This window comes from Pungitius pungitius, chromosome 4, assembly GCF_949316345.1.
Source record: "Pungitius pungitius chromosome 4, fPunPun2.1, whole genome shotgun sequence".
NCBI classification, from domain to species: Eukaryota; Metazoa; Chordata; class Actinopteri; order Perciformes; family Gasterosteidae; genus Pungitius; species Pungitius pungitius.
Genome location: NC_084903.1, coordinates 1,570,694 through 1,591,012, shown reverse-complemented (window position 1 = coordinate 1,591,012; position 20,319 = coordinate 1,570,694). Strand labels below are relative to the sequence as shown.

Below are 20,319 nucleotides of genomic sequence, written 5' to 3'. Positions count from 1 at the left end.
CGTCGATCTCGTTCAATACAAGTGAGCCAAACATGTTTGAAGTACATCATAATTTAGATTTTAAAAGTAGAACAATCTGCTGATGATTACCGTTCACCCTTTAATTCTCACGCACGCTTGAGAAACAGCAGAAACCAGACATTGTGAATGGTTGATGATGCTCAATGGGCAGCAAGACTTGCTGCAAGTTTTCATAAAATGCAGGTTACCATCTAGACAGTCAGTCCCCATAACAAGTGTTCAAATAAACTGTCTAATTTGACAGCGAGCATGAAATTATAAAACCGTAATCAACCCTATCACAACTAATTAAACGTTATTTTTTTCCTTCTATGCCACTGCATTCCTTAATGCATCCTCCACGTAAAGGAATTCCTTTTGTCATTAAACTTAAAACAAACCATACTGTAAAAGTAATTTCATTTTTAAGTTTGAACCAGCCTCGTAGAATCATTGGTTTGTTTAGTCATTTTGTTAAACCCCCCAAAAGAAACATCCCAGGACATTCCTACAGTGAGTGTGTGGGCAGAATGTGTATTATGAATAATACACATTACATAATACAGTACAGTCAATGAGCCACAAGCATCGCTAAATTCTCTTAATACAGGATAGCAATGAGAACAATACATATTAAAATCTGTATCCTTTTCCTCTGTGACAACAAAGGATTTTACCACCTCAACAATTGAAGCATGAACTTTAAATCATAATATAAATATAATTTCTTAAAGCTATAGATATACATAAAAAAAAAATAATGTAAGGTAATTGGAGGACCGTAGCTTTAAAATACATTTCCAGTCAAACATACCACCATGATTTTGACAAATATGCAAACTAATCACATACTGTAAATATGAAAAATATTTAATTGTGATTATCCTTAAGGTAAAGGTCCTGCTTGAGGCGGGGCCTCCTTCATTCCGCCCTGCCAGGATGCCCCTCCAGCAGCAGCCACCAGCAAAGGAACCCTCAGCAGTGGGATCTAAAAGACAAGGTAAAGACGGAGTGTTCATGATCAGTAGGTGAAACAAAAGCCTGTTTGGTGAATGTGTGCCTTCCTAGTTTGACGGATCATAGTTTAAATATTTGTGAATGAATATTAAGTTTCGCTGATAATGTTACAATGTAAAAAATGGATGTTCATTTAAATCCACAGGAGGAGAGCTTTTAAAATCTAGTAAGTGGGAATTATCATACATTTACATTCTAAGCAGCTTGAACTACATTTAAGCTACTACTGCCAGACGTTTTTATGAATCAAAATACAATCCTCGTCTTGTTAAAATCTTTTTTTCGGGACGACTGTAGAAAAGAATTGTCTTGTATTCAGAGATAAACATATTGTGTGCAGGAGGGTTATTGACGTTGTAATCAGCTGTGCGGCAGCAGGTAAAAGTCCAGCTCTACCAAACGCAAAGCTACCTGCTCGTCGATGCTCCTGAACTGCCAGGCCCAGCGCGTGTTGTAGAGGAAAGGTCGGAGGTCAAAGCGGTTGTCGTCGGGGCTGTAGCTCTCGGCGTGGTAGGACGGCGTCACCGTGGTCATTTTGTGGCGGTTCATCGAGTACATCCGGAAGAAGTGCTTCACCTTCTGGGCCACCTGGGGAAAAGAATGCCAATGACACGCTGTTGTTTCTTGATCCTAATTAACTGTCTAATGCCTAATATGCAACATCGGTGTTCAAGAGACGCATTTTGAAATGTTGTCAATTCTCTTAATATTAAAGCTGACATTGTACAAAACTAGCAGTTTGTCTATATTTACACAATGGAGCCACTATTTAGCCATTATTAATAATTTTTGTAATAAGGACACTTGAAAAAAACAGGGTTTGATGCCACCATCGCATAACATTTTAGTAATGTTATATCTAAGAGTAGTATCTTAATAAATTTGCACTAGCATACACAATCACCTGTATTGCATCGGATTTTATTGCAGCAGGATTTTTCGAAAGGATTATACTTGATAAATCTTACAAAGCAAGCAAGAAAATGTATCACACTATTGGCAAGAACAAAATAGCTACTACATGAATATATATACATATTTTGGTCCAAAGATTCAGAATATTCTAGATTCTAAATGAAAAAAATACATAGATCTTTGCATAATCCTGCTTCCACTCTTGGCCAGAAAGCGTCTTCTCTGCATTTTACTTTGGCGGAGCTCATTCCTTCCCTCCATCATTCCTCCCGGGGGAATAACGGAGTGGAATATCGGTGTAACTGACCTCTGCGGGTGAGAGCGCGTCCCTCCACGTGTGGATGAGTTTACAGAACATACTGAAGGGGCCGCACTTGGAGATCTTCCTTAGCCGCCCGATCACAGACAACTCGGAGTAGGTCAGTCCCATGTCGGCCTGAGGAGGGAGACGCGAGGCGGTTAGTGGAAGTCTGGCCTAAAGGTCACGTGAAGTAAAGAAAACAATTAACCAAAACAAATACTGCTGACAACCGAACCGACGGGGAAAGCTGGGGAATACTTGGCTAAGGTAGCGTAAGGATAAGAGTCTCTTTTTCAAAATAAAGTATTTACATAAATGGAATTACGATTAATAGGATTATATACACATGTATTGGGCTCACATGGGTCAAAAAAAAAAAAAAAAAAAGAAGGTGGGGAGTAATAAGCCTCTTCCCCACTTCCGCCCCCCCCCTCTCTACCCCCAGGGCCGAAACCTTCCGAGAACTGGGCTTTGTTTCTCACCTCATCGGTTTGTGACACCTGGCCGTCCTTCAGCGGCTCCAGCTCAGCTGTGGGCGGAGCCGACAGGATGCTGCAGAGGAAACCAAAACCACAGCAGATGCTTCGTTTGCTGCTTGCAGCATTTGGCAACGTCTTTATGGCCCATGACACCGTAGCATGCAAATTCTCTCAAAACAAATGACGGTAAAATATTCTCAAACAAATTAAATTAACGCCCGCCCTCCAATTTTGGATTGGCTTATTTGCTTTTTGAAGGTTTAGAGTTTGGAAAAGAGGGTAACAGACTGGAGCCGGTTCCTGCTTCAGCCTTTTAACCCTTCCACCTACGCTCTGAGCACCGACAGGTACGCTACACAGCTGACCTCACCCTCTCAGAGCGGTGAGCTGGAACTGCTCGACACAGTAGACCAGGAAGCTCTTCAGGTCCGTCTTGCTGATGCCTCCGATGGGGTTGATGTCAGCACTCGAGCAGTCGTACTTTGTGAAGTAGCCTGTCAAACTGAGGGGGGGGGGGGGGTTATTGGGCTGGAACATTCTCCACTAAGAAAGCATTCATATTTCTGTAGATGCACTGCTCTAGCTACAGCCTGTCAATCACAATTAGTGGGTTGCTGAAGGCTTAAGAAATGGTGAAAAATAGATCTACGGCGTGGGCCAAACAGCGTCCATGTCTCTTCAAAGTGTTACCAGCTTTAAGCTGTTTCTACCTTGTGGAACTGGAATATTAACTATCACAGACATGTACGTGGGCGGGGACAAGCACCAGTAATACCTTTCGTCTACGTTGGCTGATCCCAGAACCAGCAATCCGCCTGGCTTCCCCCGGGCCCACAGACCCAGCTGGGCAAACAGGTAGGCCAGGACCATCCTGACACGGGCCTGGGAACGAACACACACACACAAACACACACACACACACACAAAGTGAGTACAGGACCGCCAGCAGCGCTGATAATAGAAGAGTGAGAGTCGTACCTGTACGTTCTGCAGAGCCAGGTTCTCTCTGTGGCTTCCTCCGTTGACACAAAACTGAGGCCACTTGCCAGTACACACTGAGAAGATACCCAGAATGCCTTTCACTGCCATATCTATGTTTATGTTTATGTGTGTGCTGCAGACAAAGACACAAACGGTAAAGTTAAATGTTCATTTAACATATATCATCGGTCATAAGCTTAAGTTGATATTGGTCATGCCATATGGATCAGGTTGGTCCTTGATTCATTTATTCAGATAAGCTTTTATCTTTGACATTATCTGATATCAATATATCTCTTTATACTGTAGGTGTGGTTTTGCATTGATTGTTTTTACTATTCCATTCCCAATATATGCTTAAGTTTTAATTTCCTATTGCATAAAATACCTATATCCCATATATCCACATATAGCCCCATGCTATGGCCCTTCAGGTTGGACGCCCCCCTACCTGCCGATCTGATTGGCCAGGCCTTTGGCCCTGCTGCATGTGTCCTCTGAGGAGTTTTCGCTGGCCATGTAGCAAGTGGTGAAGATGTGACCGCACAGCTCCCTCGGGTGCTCAGGGCGGTAGGAGGCATCCGCTACAACTCTGCGGACATCCTCCAGTACCTGGCTGTCTGATGAGAGAAAGAAAGGGAGAGAGAGAACACTTTCATTTCCAACAAATCTCTAAAACATACAGTGTCTTCTACATTCTTACACTCCAAACCCGTCAGCGGCTCCTGACACAAAGGCCTGACCTCACAAATATACATTTTTTGGAACATTCCTATGACCATGAGTCACTGTAGCTTTCAACAGACGTTACTCAAGCAGCAATTTAGTTGTTGACGATTTTCAGCAGCGGATTTACTTTGCATAAATTGCGGATTGAGTAAGAATGAATAACTGCGTGCGTGTATGATCATGAAGCGACAGTGTGGCTCATCGATGTGTTTTAAATAGAGGAATTCTACGCGTTCAGAGGAAGAAGACATGTGAGGCTTTGACGGACACACACACACACACACACACACACACACACACACACACACACACACACACACACACACACACACACACACACACACACACACACACACACACACACACACACACACACACACACACACACACACACACACACACACACACACACACACACACACACACCTTGCTGGAGGTTACATTCCTGCTGGTTTCATCTTTTGTTGAAAATATGGACATATTAAATAATACCACCCTTAAGCTTTAAACAAGAGAGTCAGATTTGGAGACTCAGTGTGTGCACATTAGTCTGAAAACAAATGGGATGGTACTCACTGCCGTCCTCTACGGCCCGGCAGATCAGCACGCACATCGAGTGGACAATGCAGGCCGTGGAGGAGCTGTCCACACCCCCGCTCAGAGGCAACAGGAAACCAGCCTGGGACACAAATCGGAAGCATTGGCCCATCATAGCGTAGCATCGCCGCCTCCGTCGGCTCCATAGACTCGGGACATCATTTAACATTTCAACGACAAGTTTGGAGCTGACAAGGTTACACGTTTTGTGACTGTGATACTCGTTCTGAAACTACCCGTTTCCACGCAACTTGAGCAGCGATTGTTAGGAATTTAAGCTAGAACCTACGCTATAAATAGCCAAGTACATTAGTATGGCATCAACTACTGTACCGCTAGCTACTGAATGTCTGCACATGCTGCTTCTGAACGACAAAAAAAAATAATTGACAACTGTGACAGAAGGGCATTTAAGATGGAAGAACACGTGATGCGACAGTGGACTTATGAACTTTGAGCTTTATCTTTTTCACGGCCAAATCAGTTCGACCCAATGAAAGTGCATTCATGTTTTTCCAGACATGTGATATTATTTGTTCAGGGAGTGAAGATAGTGACAGCGTGGGCCCTTTGGTAGCTCTCAAACCTTAGCTGGGTAGCATCGAGGGGCGGGGCTAAGCAAAAGGCCGACTGAGACTTCTAATCACACAGTGCGGCACTATTTGGGGTGTGTGTGTGTGTGTGTGTGTGTCTGTCTGTCCTCACCTGTCCACTTCTCCTCAGGTAGTCCCACAGCCAGCAGGCCGGCCCGAGACTGAACAACACAGGGGAGAAAAGGCTGTGGTTGCTGGGTTTCTTCACTTGGACCATTAAAAAAGCCACTCAATAGTTTTCTGCTCGAACATAAAACGAAGTAAATATATGCATCTGTACCTGATCTCTTCCTCTGGGGAATGGAAGTGCAATGGTATTGGTTGGTGGGTAGGGAGGTACATATCGTCACCACTGGATAAAGAAAAGTCAACTTTGACCCTGTGGCACGGTTTGGGTTCAGTTTCCTACAACAAGAGTGAAACACTTTCACAAACAATAGTTCACCAGCTGTTTGTCTGACTTTCAAACTAAACCTACCAAAGAGGCTAGAAACAGTTGATTTTTACATTCCAATAGCTACTCCTTTTGCCGTTTTAATCTCCACCAATGCCTGAACAAAATACCACGCTGAATAAATGCTCCACGTAAGCTCCAGCTAGTCGCTAATAGTGCGTCTGCTGCTTGGTGTCGAGCCGGCAGTGCAAAGCGGGTTTGAAACTGAAAACAGCTGCAGGAAACCAGACAGCGAAGACGAGGGCCATGATACCGAAACATCGGGCAAAAAGAGGCTTAAAAGCTGTGTAGAACTGAGGGGGGCTTCAGAGTAAATCTCTGTGGGTTTGCGACTAGAAATGACTCATTTTACACCAAACATAGTCCTTTCATCCATTGTTGACATAAAGATATTGATTGGTGCAGCTTTCATTTTTGTAATTTATTTGTACTTGGACATATTGCAGTTCTGCATTCTTTGTCCAGTCTCCATTTATAGTCAAAAGCATGATTCTAGAGGCGACCTCATGGCAGGAGATCAGACATGGACCTAGCTTAGTGTTTAAAGAGGAGGCGCCCGCTCACGGGCCTGTAAAGAGAAACACACCTTCTTCATGAGAGCGGGGCCCCTGTTGTACCCTCATTAGCTGTCATATGTGAAATACAAGAGTCAGACCTGCTTTATCGCCCAGAGACGCTCTACTCTAGAAACAGCCATGCCTTAAATACTGTGTTAGCGTTATACTGGAAGCCTTTTACGATTATTGCGCTCACGCTACAGAAACCTTACAAAGGCAGTTTGTGGTGAAGTCATGTGTGACTATTTTCTGCAGGAATCCCAAAGTCAATAGAAAAATCCCTTTGGCTTTTTGTGGACAAAACAAGGGCAAGTACAATGTTTGCAATGTTCACTATACTCCCGGATCATAAATGCAAAGTACAGCTAAGGTCATAAAAAAGCAATAACCAAGAAGGGATGGAGGGGCAATAGTGAATATAAGTGAAATGAAAAGTAACAAACCATGATTCTGCAACTTTGTACATTGGAGGGTCTCACCATGTTTGGCTGACAAATTTCCCCTCGGTAGCTTCGCACATCCTCAAGGTCAAGGGTGGCTGTAATCACTTCCTGAAACACACACACACACACCTATAACCTCCAATAACAGTTCATGATTTACGACTACAAGAAGACCTTATGAGCAGGTATCTGTTGGTTATAGCACACAGGTGTGGTCCACTTGTTTCCAAACGTACCACATCGTTAAGAGAGAACTGTGCTCCCTGAGCCACGATGTCTCCGTTGATGGCCACCATGGCACAACCATCATAGTAGACGCGGTCTCCATCACAGCCCCTCTGGTTGGCATAAAGGTAGATTCCGCCACTCTGGAACGACACCATCGAGTTGCTGAATGCAGTACTGATACAGGATATTACGGATGCACCAGGTCCTGTATTAGCAGTGCAGCACTGCCCTCTGGTGATCGGTCAAAGAGTTGAAGTGTACCTTGATGGTGGCCGACCTGACCAGGTCGACTCTTAGGTCAGCTTTGCGGAGCTCATGGTGGCTGGCGGACGAATTTGTAAATATTTCAACCCCGTCCAGACCCATCTGAATGTGTGGGCTGACAAAAAGAGACACACAAAAATGGTCAGTAATCCGGAGAATTGTTTCAGTCAGTGCACAGAACAAACACAGCATCCGAGCAATGCACCCTCGTGCAATCCCCCGTAGCTGCGCTGTACCTTCTGGGGTTCCACAGCTCCGCGCATATCTCAGTGCCGATGCAGGTGTCCTTTGTGGACAGCACACAGTCGCCGAAAGGGACTGTGTCCTGATGGACGCAAAGAACCGTGGGGAAAAAACACTGACTGACCATGTATCAAGTGGAGAAACAAATGATAAGAGTTTGCTTGTCTTTGTTTTTACCTGTCCTGTTACCTCCTGGATTATTCGGGGTAGAAAATACTCCTCCACCTGCCTTACAAGCAAAGACACAAGTATTTTCAATACCCATGCCAAACATTGAAGGAAAATCGATTTGTCGATGGTGCCGCATGGGGTAGCGTGGTGCGCCGCAAGGTTGGCGTTGTGAATCCCGGCTGCCCCATTTGCCCCCAAAGTGTCCCTGAGCAAGACAGCCAACCCCTAATGGCTCCCCAGGCAAAATGTAACGCATGGGTTATGATGCAATGTAAGTCGCTTTGGATAAACGCGACAGCTAAATAACATGTGATGTAATTGAACTAAATTCCATCTATGCTTTGGGCCTTAGTTCAAAGGCCGCACTGATTATCCTAAAAACAACACACCTTTTTACAGCGCATATGTAAACGCAGCTTCTTTACTCCACTGCCACTACAGAAATAAGCATTGTGGTTTTAGCTGCAGTTAGCATTAGCTTAGCATGTTCCAGCGTTCCATCTCGTTTAGTTACTATTCCGTCTCTTCAGGGTCTGGTGACGTTAGCACGTTAGCTAACAAGCGACATGAGCAAGACAGCTTCGCAGTTCAGCACGTTCAGGTGCTACCACGCTTTGTATTAGCACCCAATCTTCGAGCGAAGCTAATCTTAAAAGCTATATTGTACTGAACAACATTTAAAGTAGACATATTTTGTGTAGAGCCGCTTTAGTATTCAGACCCCCGGGTATCAGCAGGTCACAAAGGGCCCCAGAGAAGGGGACTCTAACGTCCTTCCTACATGTCCACAACGTGTCTTTGGCCGACCTTAAATGCTTCCAAGGTGAGAACCAGCGCAGCTCTCTGTAGACCCCGTAGTTGGCCATCAGCATCTTAGGTCTGATCAGCAGTATCTTTCTATAGGATGAAGGACAAATGTTCAGCGACAAAGTATATGTATGCGTCCACTCACACAAAGTGCATTTATTAGACTGATGACTGATGAGTGACTTGACTGGTGCCGACGTACCTGTTAAGGAAAAGGACCCGACAGTTGTAGCGCACATTATGATGCATGATGGGCCTGAGGGGAACACAGACAAATACAAACGCTCACCTTCAAAACCCTTTCCTCCAAACTAAAACTGAGTGAAAAAAAAAAAACAGCCAGGCTGCATTGTGCTTTTGTGCCGGTGTGGACGTAGTACCCACATGCCCACGTCACAGATGATGTCCTGGCAGACAGGAGACTCTAGAAGCTTCCCAAGGACCTGAAAGCTGTGGAGCAACGTGTCCGACTCATAGAAGTGGTCTGCGCAGCCATAACCGCTGTAAAGGCAACGGGAAGCGTGGAAATCAAACTCTAATCATATCAAATCGGCAGCTAATGAAAGTACTGGTAATACATGAATGATCAAACTAGTCACACACTCGTGTTAGTGTGAACCCGGTCTTACCAGATCTCCAGCTCCGGGCCCAGTCTGTATTTGGCGCCGTGAGCTTTGGCGATCTCAATGCCTGCAGAGACAAACACAGACACGCAGCAGGCAGGAATTAGATTAGATTAGATTCAACATTATTGTCATTGCACAGGGTACAAGTACTGAGGCAACGAAATGCAGTTTAACATCCAACCAGAAGTGCAAAATAGCAAAAAGTGCAGAGTATGTGCAAATGTAAAGTGTAGTAGTGAATAAATAGATATGTGCAGTAAGAAATAGTTGTGCAATAACAGTGCATGTGTTCAGTGGCTGGAGGAAGGTGTGTGGCAGTCAAGCCAGGGTGAAGGGGGGGGGGGGGGGGAGTACAGTCACTGGGGGAGATGTGGGTGGGGGGCAGAGTTCAGTTGAATGACAGGAATGTTGCTGGTTGTGTGTCCATTCTGTTCCATTTGGGCCAAAACAATGTCACACTTTCAACGTCCATATGAACATTTGTCTAACTTTACTACACGTTGTACTTCTGTTTCGCCAAAACTGGGGGAGCGATGAATTTGATCTTGCTGTCCGACTATTTTATTGTCGTCATAATGTTCAGTTCCTCCACTAGAGGCTTCAGTATGGCACCACTGAAGTCAGGAGTGGTTTTGTTTGCTTCAAAAGCACAAATCACTAAAGTACAGGGGGGTAGCGTTGCTTATCGCGAGAGGGCAGCACCGTGCGGGGTTAGGTGGTGGCTCTGGTGGATTGTGTAACTTGCGACGGACTGGACCCAGAACCCTGCGAGGAAGGAACGCTCGCGTTCACACGTCACTGCGTGTTCAGGGGCTGTCACGCGACTTGTGATCAATATCCAGCTGATCAGTTCGAGTTTTACGTTGCCTTTAAGTCAGAGGAAACTTGCGAACTTGCAAACGTCTGTTTGCATGCTCTTGAACGACCATCTGCATTCACGTGGACATCGTTATCAAAAACCATAAAGCAGGAGGAGTCACGGTCTGTGATCGTCCACTTACTCTTCAGGATCCGCTCCAGGTTCCCTTCAAAGTCCAAAGCCCACTGGTTCAAGGAGCACGTCGCGAGGGTCGCTTTCCGCCCCATGTCCGCCGTCTAAGTGACTCTATCTATCGGTAAAGGTGTCACGTTCTGGTACAGATCAATACTGGAGCAATATCTGCCCGTCGGTCATGGAGAGCATGCGGGAGACAGTCAACTTGGAAATGCTCGGCGAGTCTTCTTCTTCGTCTACTTGTGTCATTTGGGCGCTGAGGTCGCTGGGGAGCACGTCACTGCCCCCCACCGGACGAAGGAGACATTACTTCAGTCTCCGACAAAACAAGTCCGTTTCTGGCCTGTCCTCCGGGTGTTGAACCTGATGAATCTGTCAAGTGTCGGATCGCCAGGTGGCGATGGTCGGTCGTAGGTTCCTCCGGTGGTCGTAGCGACATAAATGAGTAACTTACGACCATGGGTTTGCCGTAGGTGTTTTTTTCAAACTTGATTGAGAATGTGATTTAGTATCAGGAAAGACAAATGTACTCAATGGAGGAAAGCACCTGTTGTACAAAGGAGTCCAAACACATGTGCACAATCTACTACTTTAAATCAGCCTCACGCACAGCGATAGCGTGCGTTTTGCGTGAGCAAACGCCATGGCAACAGAATGGTGACGTTTCCCCGAGGTCACCTGAGCGCTGCTGGCCTTCCAGAATTCACTTCTGCTGTTGAACTTGATGAGTGTAGCTGTGTTGAACGAGTTGAACAGTCTGAGGCCCGATATTGTGGAAATCTACTTGCGGATAACAACTGTTGGAGAACCGAGTGTTACAGTAACACTAACGAGTGTTACAGTAACACTAACGAGTGCTACAGTAACACTAACGAGTGTTACAGTAACACTAACGAGTGCTACTGTAACACTAACGAGTGTTACAGTAACACTAACGAGTGCTACGTGGAGGAGGCGAAGTCTTCCAGCGGACCCCCTGCCATGGAGCCCCTGCTGAGCAGAGTCAGACAGTGGATCCTTGCCTTTGGACGTAAGACATCTTTTCATGTTTTCACATCAATGTGATTATTAATGTTCGTAGCATGCAGGAGTGGCTCATCTCAGTAAAAAAATGCACTTAATAACGGTAAATGTTGAATATTAAGAAATGGAACGTTCAGAATTTAAGCTAGCAAACGATGGAGAAAGTGATTTGGGGCACACCTGGCCGTGTAAATGGTAATTAAACGTTACGAGCGCGTTGTTCCTGGCTGGGACGGCGTGTAATGTGTCAACACATGTATAGGGATTTAAATGGTTTTACTATTTTTGCTTAAATGCATCTATTTTTTTCAAGTTTGTCTCGGAAATTGGGGAGACAAAATGGCGCCGTCGGCAGTCACGCAAGAACGTTGGGGAAGAAAGAAAGTTTTTTGAATCATCACTTTCGGAAGCGAACTTTAGAAGGCGCAGGTTTAAACAGCTCCATTTTACACCTGACTCAGATATTCATTCAAGAGCCTGAAAGAAAGAGATGCAGTCAACTTTAACGTTAGCTCTTTACAGCTAATGGACCTCACGTTAGCTTAGTTTGCAACATGTTTCCGTGTGGATATTTTACAGACCCGTCTTGTTTATTGAAGGCAGTCACCCATGTGAACGCGGGTCTCTGCACATAAAACGATTTATTTATTAATCAGAAACTAAAGAGAATAGTGGAAATAGTGTCACCTCTCACTGAATCGAGTCAATCGATAGTTTGTGCCGGTGCACACTGACCTTTACCTTAGTAAGTCCACACGGTGTGGAGCATCTTCATATTCGCTTCTGATAATCACTGATGTGACATGAGATCCTTTTAAACCAGACTAAGATCATCTTGTCTGCTTTAAAAAAAAAATTGTGCAAACCTTATTAAACATTTTTTAGCAGTCCAATATGCTACAACAACTTGGAAAGCCAAATGTGTAGATGTAACATTATTATTACACGGAGCACACGTGGAGCTTCTGATTGGCTAAGATCCCTCTCACTCTGCCTTAATGTTTTAAATAGCCGTAACATAACTGCACCGTATTAGGTATTGCTTTAAGGTGGTAGCTTTGTGTTGGTTGTGAATGTAACTTTTTTTAATGAATTTGTTCTACCCAGTTTGGCACCAGTTCGCTGACCGCCCTGTCGTGGAGAGGCCTCTCCACGACGTGGTCCTTCCGGATTACGAGGAGGACGAGGAGGAAGGCGTGGACGAGCTGCAGGAGGTTGAGGCCGAGCCCCCCAGCGGGGACGGTCAGCAGGTTCCTCTTCCTCCTCCCTACGCTGCTCCCTTTGCGCCTCCCTACCCTGCTCCCTTTGCTCCTCCCTACCCTGCTCCCTTTCCTTCTCCATACCCTGCTCCCTTTGCCCCACCCTACGCCGTTCCCTTTGCTCCTCCCTATCCTGCTCCCTTTGCGCCTCCCTACCCTGCTCCATTTGCCCCACCCTACGCCGTTCCCTTTGCTCCTCCCTACCCTGCTCCCTCTGCTCCTCCCTACCCTGCTCCCTCTGCTCCTCCCTACCCTGCTCCCTTTGCTCCTCCCTATGCTTATCCTTTTGCTGCTCAGGCTGGCGGTAATGTTCTTCACGCTCACCCTCACCATCCTCCTGCTGTCTTTCACGCTGACCTCTTTAATGATGATGGTGAAGATGACAATGATGATGCTGGTGATGATGATGATGATGATGATGATATGAACAATGAAATTGACCGTATGCTTGAAAGGTACAGGTTAGGGCTACCCGATGAGGAGGAGGTCTTTGATGGCGAGGGTGAGTTTCCATTTCTGGTCCCTGTGCTGGACATTGAAGACATTGGCCCAGTGCCCCCAGAAGATTCTTTTGATGAGCTCCTGGATGCAGATGTCCTTGAATCTCCTTCTGGCCTCGACTTCTCCACAAAACAACCCAGGGAAGAGAGCGACGGGGAGGAGTCTGCTGCGAAGAGGGCACGGTGGTGAGAAGACAGCAACTCGGAGTGACAATCCTCCGGGAAGCTTTGGAGCAACCACTGAGTCCACTTGCAGCAGGAACAGTGGTTGCCATGGTAGCCTCTGCGTCTGGCAGGGCTAGTGTCCCCCATGTAGCGTCTTGCACTGGGGCTTTTCTGTCTTCATCTTTGCACGGTGGATCCATCAACTTCTTTCATCCTGAGGGCCGGCCTTTGGGACTGGCAGAGGCGTTGACACCCCAAGCAAGTAGCCTTTGCATCTGGTAGGGCTGAAGAAGACAAAAATGCTTTTATACACCCTACCCCCCCCCCCCCCCCCCGCATTCCTTTACAGGTCAAGAGTGAAGAAATCAGTGAAAACTGATGACAACAGAGTAAGTTAAACTTGCGAGGTTAGAGAGGCCTTTATATGGCCCAAAATATAGGAGATACGGTTATGAAAATTCCTAATATTTAACAATTACTTCTCATACTGTTTTTTTTCCCATTTTGTTTCCCATGTGAAAAAGTAAGTACCAGTGTCTGTTTTGTTGAGACAGTGACCTATAACTTGAATACAAAGTAATATTATTTAATATAAACTGCTTTCGTCATCTATTTGTTCACAGATCATTTGTTATGTCATGCAAAGATAATCTTTCTCAGTCTGCAGCATCACAAGAAGCGCTCTGATGTCCACACAGGGAGCAGCAAAGGAGGAAGAGCCAGACTCTGTGTTCCTGCCGGACATCCAGGTCCACACTTTGACCTCTAAAAAGTAATACTCACATTCCACTCCCAGGACCAGATGGAGAGCAGATTAGTTGAAATACTTTCTATTCTTCTGTTTCAGAGACTCAACTTCCTGGACTACATCCAGGGTGACCATTCGCTCACTGAAGGATGGCTGCCCAGAGGACCAGCTGGAGGGCTGTGGGAACGCCTCACTGGAGTAAGTGAGCAAGTAGCTTGTTGCTAACATTCAGAGACATTAAGAGTAAACATATATTTCTTAAAGCTAACATCCCTCAACATATTTCTTAATACTGTGTGTAGAAAATGAAGCCTGTGAATGTCTCTAAATTACAATAACATTCGACCGGTTGGTAATGTTTGAATGTGTGAACACCAACACGCAGTGTAACTTAATATGGAATATTACTGAGAGCCGACAAAGGGAAATACATGCTTTATTGCATTCCTTACCAAGCGAAAGAGGAAAAACCTCCTACCTCTTGTTTTTAGGGCAGCACTCCTGTTGTGTCCTTTGGAAATCCTGGTGCTCCTGAGGGTGGATGTGAACAGAAGAGCCCAGAGCCGTCCACTCGGCACATTTCTCTGCCTCACTGCTAAGGGGAATCATTCAATAAAACACTTCATCTTATGGAACACTTTTTTTGGGAGATTTCTTTGGTTCAACCTCATGTTCATGTGAAGATTTTGAAATAGTGACTCGGTTGCAGGTGTCATGGAATGAATCGTGGTTTAATTGGTCCTAAAACAGCGTTGCATCTTTCAACAAGAAGGCACACAGTCATGTGGATTACTCTGTTGAACATAGAATTTAAATGAGTCCATGTACTGATTAAAGCACTGCCACACATCACACAGTTGAGGAACCATCAAAGGCCAGGGAACGAAGAAGATGATGGATTGTAAACACTTCCAGAATAATATGTTATTTCATGAGGTAATTGAGCTTCAGGTTGGGTCTGTGAAACAGAAATTCTGCTTTCTTCACACATGCAAATACTGAGCAGATATCAAAATGTTTCCGCTTTGGGTCTCAGGCTAATCGGTTTCAGTGTTGGTTTTCCAAAATACGTAATACAGTCTTTAACATTTATACAACATTTTACTGGAGACAAGAAGACATTTTCCTAATGCTTCTTCCTCATCTACTTGAACTCAGACATGTGTAATCATTCAGGTTTGGGTTTGTTCCCACCAACAAGTAGGCATTCAAGTCATTGAATATATGGAGAGCCCTGCATGCTCCTCTTGTTCTAGGAACAATGCAGCCTTAATAAAGAAGGCAGCCCTGCACCGTGAGCTCTCCATGTTGTACTGGATGCAGAGGTTTCAAACAGAAGAATGAAATAAGAGTTTTTTTATTTTCTTCTTCTACTTCAGAAACAGGTAATTGTGTAAATAATCTGAAATGCTGGATAAATCTTATCATTTATCTCACTGGCGGTTTCCACAGCAACCACGTGCAATTCAATTTAATGCTGGTTTTACAATAGCAAGTCACTAATGCTGTTAATTCTTTTCTCAATTTTTGTTGGAGAGTATTTACATTGTGATTAGAAATGTCTAAAAACCACAGCAACATCAATACCAATACAGGAGCATTAGAAAGTGACCCACATGAATGATCAAAATGTGACATGTTTTATCTGACTGTAGCCACTAAAACAACCCAAAGAGAAGCACTTGACACAATCATCACCAGTGGCTTTAATCGAATTTACCTGAGAGGGTTGCCCCGAAAATATGCCTTCTTCTTCCATGCAGTTGTTTCTCACGTAAAGCTGCCACAACAAGTAGCACAACCCGAATTGAACAGTTAATGCACATGTTGGGAGAATCAATCAATCTGGAAATACTTTCTTAAAAAATTCTTTGAGAAGAAGAATGTGCTTTTACAGAGGCGACGTCATGCAGGCACACCGGCAGAGGCATGACGAAGACGAGGCTCGCAGCTGAAACGATGATGGCTGATAAGGATGTGTCGAGTTATGCCAAATCTCCCCCACTGATAGGGCCTTTTTCTCTGAATTAGCAACCAAAAAGACCAGTAAAATGAATACCCTATTTCCTTCACTTTGTTTATTGTCTTCAAAGATCTTTACTGGTACATGCTGCTTACTACTGTCTATTCCGTTAAGATACATGCTCTCTTGAGTAGTGGCTGATAGCGCCATATACTCCGCTTCGCAGGTGGATAATGCCACTGTTGGCTGTTTCCTACTCTTCCACGATATAAGGGGACCATTCTCAGTTAAGATGAAACAGTCTCCACTTGTGCTCCTCCTGTCATCACTGTATGCCTCCAGCTGTAGTAGGCTTTCCTCACATATATGGTGAGGAGACCTTGATCCATAGTACCCTTTAAGTGCCTTAGTGTGTGTTTTGTTGTTGCTTTGCCTCTGCTAGGTATTGTGATACAACAACCCAGCTCAGGTCAGGTCTGGTACATGTCATAATGCACATTAAACTACCTCTCTATATCCTGTTGGATTAATGACTTCACCCTCTTTGTCAAAATGTAGCTTTTGCTCACATTCGGACATCTCAAATTTTGCCAATATCTTTTCTACATGCCTCTTTTCATTTAGTCATTTAGATTCCTCCCTCACTCTGTCTTGATGGTCTGGTGAGAACTGTCTGTTGTTCCCCCTACCTGTGCTATGTTCACCTGCTGTTTCTGTAGGGTGGCCAACCGTCCCGTATTACCCGGGACATCCCGAATTATGGGCAATTTTGATTTGTCCCGCCCGGGACAGCTTCAGTCCCGATATCCAATCACAGCCTCCTGTCTCAGTCAATGACGCGCGAAAAACTCCCTGTTGTTGTGAAGTAGGCTACATCCTCAAACACATGCTGCTTGAATGGTCTTTTTTAAATAAGGAATCAAAACACGACAGTTATCATTAAGGTGCAAAGAAAGGTCAGATTCCTCCCATCCTCACCGACCTTGTCAGTAACTTCATAAAACTCATTTAAATTATTATACGCCGCCTCTTTGCTACACGCAGCTGTCGCCTCCGTGCATTTCTTTTTTTTTTTTTTTGATGACGCATGCGCGGTGCGACGCTGGAGGCTGGTGTTGCCAGATTGGGTGTTTTTTCCGCTACTTATTAAGGCGCGTTTACGGTCGGTTTTCTATAGAAATCTGGCAACCTATTTGAACGACGTTAACCTGAAAAAACGCGCCGTTCAGACACCAGAATGAACGAGTTCACAGTGACGTTCACCGGGCATTAATACAGTACGTTCAGTTCACCTTCACCCAAAATATGAACGAGTTCATGAACTATCGTTCAGGCACAACACTGTGTATTGTTGCCTCTCGTTGTGTCTTATTTTAATAACAAATTAAAACACTACGAATACCTTGTTTCAAACACCAAATGCAAAAAAACAGGAGAGCTGTTGTTACTGTCAAATGTTTTATGTTAGAAAAAATCATGGATATCCTGCAAGAAACATGGATTTGACTAGGTTTTACCAGGGTCAAAATAATTCCATAGTGAATAGATTAGATAAAAGATGAAATCACAAAGTATCCAAGCTGCTGTAGAAAGCTGCTATACCTCCATCATTCCCCACGCTCCTACCCGGCTCCACCCACTTCATTTCAATATATATTCATTTCTATTTCTGGCCATTTCCATAGGTATAAAAGCATCATGGTCGTTGTGTAAAACGTTATAGTTAATATTAGCACAGAACAGTACAGACATTTCCAACTTTTCTCCTCTTTCTCCTCTTCTCAGCCTCCTGTGAGGGAACAGCGCTAACCACAGCACCACTGTTCAGCCCCGAGGTGGAAACAATATGTTTTCCACAGCAATAAATAACACTCTATGTTATTTAATACAACTTTATTTAATGTTTATGAGGTTAGAAACAACAACAGCAATTGGTATCATATGCATGAATAACCACTTTCAATATTGGCCAACACTTGGACAGGAGGAGCGCCAGGTTTTCCAAACAACAGGACAGTCTGCCTTTGAGGAGGCCCCATCGCAAATGTTTGTGAGAAGGCGGGCCCCTGCACAGATGTGTGTGAGTAGGAGGGCCTCTGTACAGATGTTTGTGAGAAGGAGGTCCTCTGCACAGATGTTTGTGAGTAGGAGGGCCTCTGCACAGATGTGTGTGAGTAGACGGGCCCCTGCACAAATGTTTGTAAGTAGGAGGGCCCCTGCAAAGATGTGTCGGGGTAGGAGGGCCCCTGCACAGATGTGTGTAAGTAGGAGGGCCCCTGCACAGATGTGTGTGAGTAGACGGGCCCCTGCACAGATGTGTGTGAGTAGACGGGCCCCTGCACAGATGTGTGTGAGTAGACGGCCCCCTGCACAAATGTTTGTAAGTAGGAGGGCCCCTGCAAAGATGTGTGGGGGTAGGAGGGCCCCTGCACAGATGTGTGTGAGTAGGAAGGCCCCTGCACAGATGTTTGTGAGTCGACGGGCCCCTGCACAGATGTGTGTGAGTAGACGGGCCCCTGCACAGATGTGTGTGAGTAGACGGGCCCCTGCACAAATGTTTGTAAGAAGGAGGGCCCCTGCAAAGATGTGTGGGGGTAGGAGGGCCCCTGCACAGATGTGTGTGAGTAGGAAGGCCCCTGCACAGATGTTTGTGAGTCGACGGGCCCCTGTACAGATGTTTGTGAGTCGACGGGCCCCTGTACAGATGTTTGTGAGTCGACGGGCCCCTGTACAGATGTTTGTGAGTCGACAGGCCCCTGTACAGATGTGTGTGAGTAGACGGGCCCCTGCACAAATGTTTGTAAGTAGGAGGGCCCCTGCAAAGATGTGTGGGGGTAGGAGGGCCCCTGCACAAATGTTTGTAAGTAGGAGGGCCCCTGCACAGACGTGTGTGAGTAGGAAGGCCCCTGCACAGATGTGTGTGAGTCGTTGGGCCCCTGCACAGATGTGTGTGAGTCGTTGGGCCCCTGCACAGATGCTGGTAACGCGCGCCGCTTCTTGGCCACTGCACATAAACAATAAAAAACAAGCATCTGCTCCAGAATCGTGCTTTCAAGAGCCCTGAATGAACATTTCATAAATAGGGCCCATCTGTTACTGTGACTCAGACATGGTTTGTTTTCTGGTACGATCCATGTAAATTGAACAATGTGTGATTCAAACTAGTCAAATTGGATGTAGAATGTTTTGATCACATTAAAAAACATACCTTCCGCTCTGGAGAGAAGCCGGATCCTATTACGCATCTTTTTGCCCTGCACATAAAACCAAACACTGTGTCATTGTGTTTTCACCCTCAGCTCCAGTGTTGTGATGCAGCGCGGCGAGGGAAATGCTTACATAGTTGTCCTTGCAGGACCAGTTGGGGTGTTTGAGGGCATGCTGCTGTCTTTCTCTTTTGGCCATGTCGAAGAATTTGGACTTCTCTTCGCTCGTCAGCACTGACCACTGTGGACAGAACGCCGTTAGTACATGAGGACACACTGACAGACACGAGGGGCTGGGTTCTGGTCATGAGGCAATAAGTGAACAATACAAATCTACGCACAGATGTGAAAACCTTTGTTTTTATGAACTAGGCTGTGGAAAACGTGATGGAGTGTGTCTCAAGCCTTCAGAGCAGACACTTACCATCTGGCCCAAGATTTTATTCTCGCTCAAGCTCCCTTGGTGCTTAATGCTTAAGGATGACCTGCGCTCTCTGCTAAAGAGAATGAAGGCGTTCGGGGGCTTCTTTATGTAGGGCTTGCCGGCCTCCTGTTTGCACACGGACTTAGTCTCTCTACAGGCCAAAAAGAAGTGAGTATGAGCTCCTGTTAGCACTGTGCAAAATAATTATGTGTTGCATAGTCTTGATTGTGATAATATTCATGTTGGTGTAATGGCAGATAAATAACAGCAGCTCCTCATTAACTATAAGATGATGTTCAATGAATATTCTGGCTCATATATGGCCATAGATCATACGTATGTAAAAAAATAAAATAAAGACAAAACAATCTAGGTTTTGATACAAAACTTACCCGAAAAAAACGTACGTTAAAGTGGAGGCCATTGGTGGAGGTGTGGCCTCGACGGGTAGAGCCAATTCCACCTCTTTGAACCTGTACAACATCTGTCCATTCCATTTTTGCTGTGAAGAGTCACAGGGGTCAGGACGGTGTAATTATAGGAAAAAATCTAAATATGGCTCCCATCAATTAACTCATGCAGCATTTAATAAAGACACATTTCATAAAACAGGAATTTTTAGCACCAAGCGG

The 20,319-nt window shown here is 45.1% G+C and overlaps 2 protein-coding genes across 2 annotated transcripts; one reads left to right on the top strand and one right to left on the bottom strand.

The window, feature by feature from the left end:
* Positions 1-110: 110 nt before the first annotated feature.
* Positions 111-10,622, bottom strand: nadsyn1 (NAD synthetase 1). Its single transcript, XM_037488493.2, has 21 exons — positions 10,407-10,622; positions 9,409-9,469; positions 9,164-9,280; positions 8,982-9,035; positions 8,780-8,869; positions 7,979-8,030; positions 7,795-7,883; positions 7,556-7,673; positions 7,303-7,434; positions 7,103-7,174; positions 5,893-6,017; positions 5,725-5,773; positions 4,999-5,101; positions 4,145-4,313; positions 3,691-3,826; positions 3,488-3,594; positions 3,083-3,214; positions 2,716-2,785; positions 2,240-2,368; positions 1,429-1,605; positions 111-988 (listed from the first exon to the last, which is right to left on the bottom strand). The coding sequence occupies exons 1-21, from the start codon at positions 10,489-10,491 to the stop codon at positions 887-889; spliced, it is 2,169 nt and encodes a 722-aa protein (XP_037344390.2). The 5' UTR covers positions 10,492-10,622; the 3' UTR covers positions 111-886.
* Positions 10,613-13,668, top strand: LOC134127353 (nematocyst expressed protein 4-like). The gene is made up of 2 exons (XM_062562075.1): positions 10,613-11,429; positions 12,530-13,668. Exons 1-2 carry the CDS (start codon positions 11,054-11,056, stop codon positions 13,369-13,371), a joined length of 1,218 nt encoding a protein of 405 aa, XP_062418059.1. The 5' UTR covers positions 10,613-11,053; the 3' UTR covers positions 13,372-13,668.
* Positions 13,669-20,319: the final 6,651 nt, after the last annotated feature.

Excerpts from the sequence above, each read along its gene's own strand:
- nadsyn1 (XM_037488493.2), bottom strand. The coding sequence starts at position 10,491 with ATGGGGCGGAAAGCGACCCTCGCGACGTGCTCCTTGAACCAGTGGGCT. Across the intron at positions 3,215-3,487 it reads TCAGCCAACGTAGACGAAAG|TTTGACAGGCTACTTCACAA; the intron begins GTATTACTGGTG and ends CCCCCCCCTCAG. Across the intron at positions 2,786-3,082 it reads CAGCTCACCGCTCTGAGAGG|CATCCTGTCGGCTCCGCCCA; the intron begins GTGAGGTCAGCT and ends TTTCCTCTGCAG.
- LOC134127353 (XM_062562075.1), top strand. The coding sequence starts at position 11,054 with ATGGTGACGTTTCCCCGAGGTCACCTGAGCGCTGCTGGCCTTCCAGAA. Across the intron at positions 11,430-12,529 it reads GTGGATCCTTGCCTTTGGAC|TTTGGCACCAGTTCGCTGAC; the intron begins GTAAGACATCTT and ends TGTTCTACCCAG.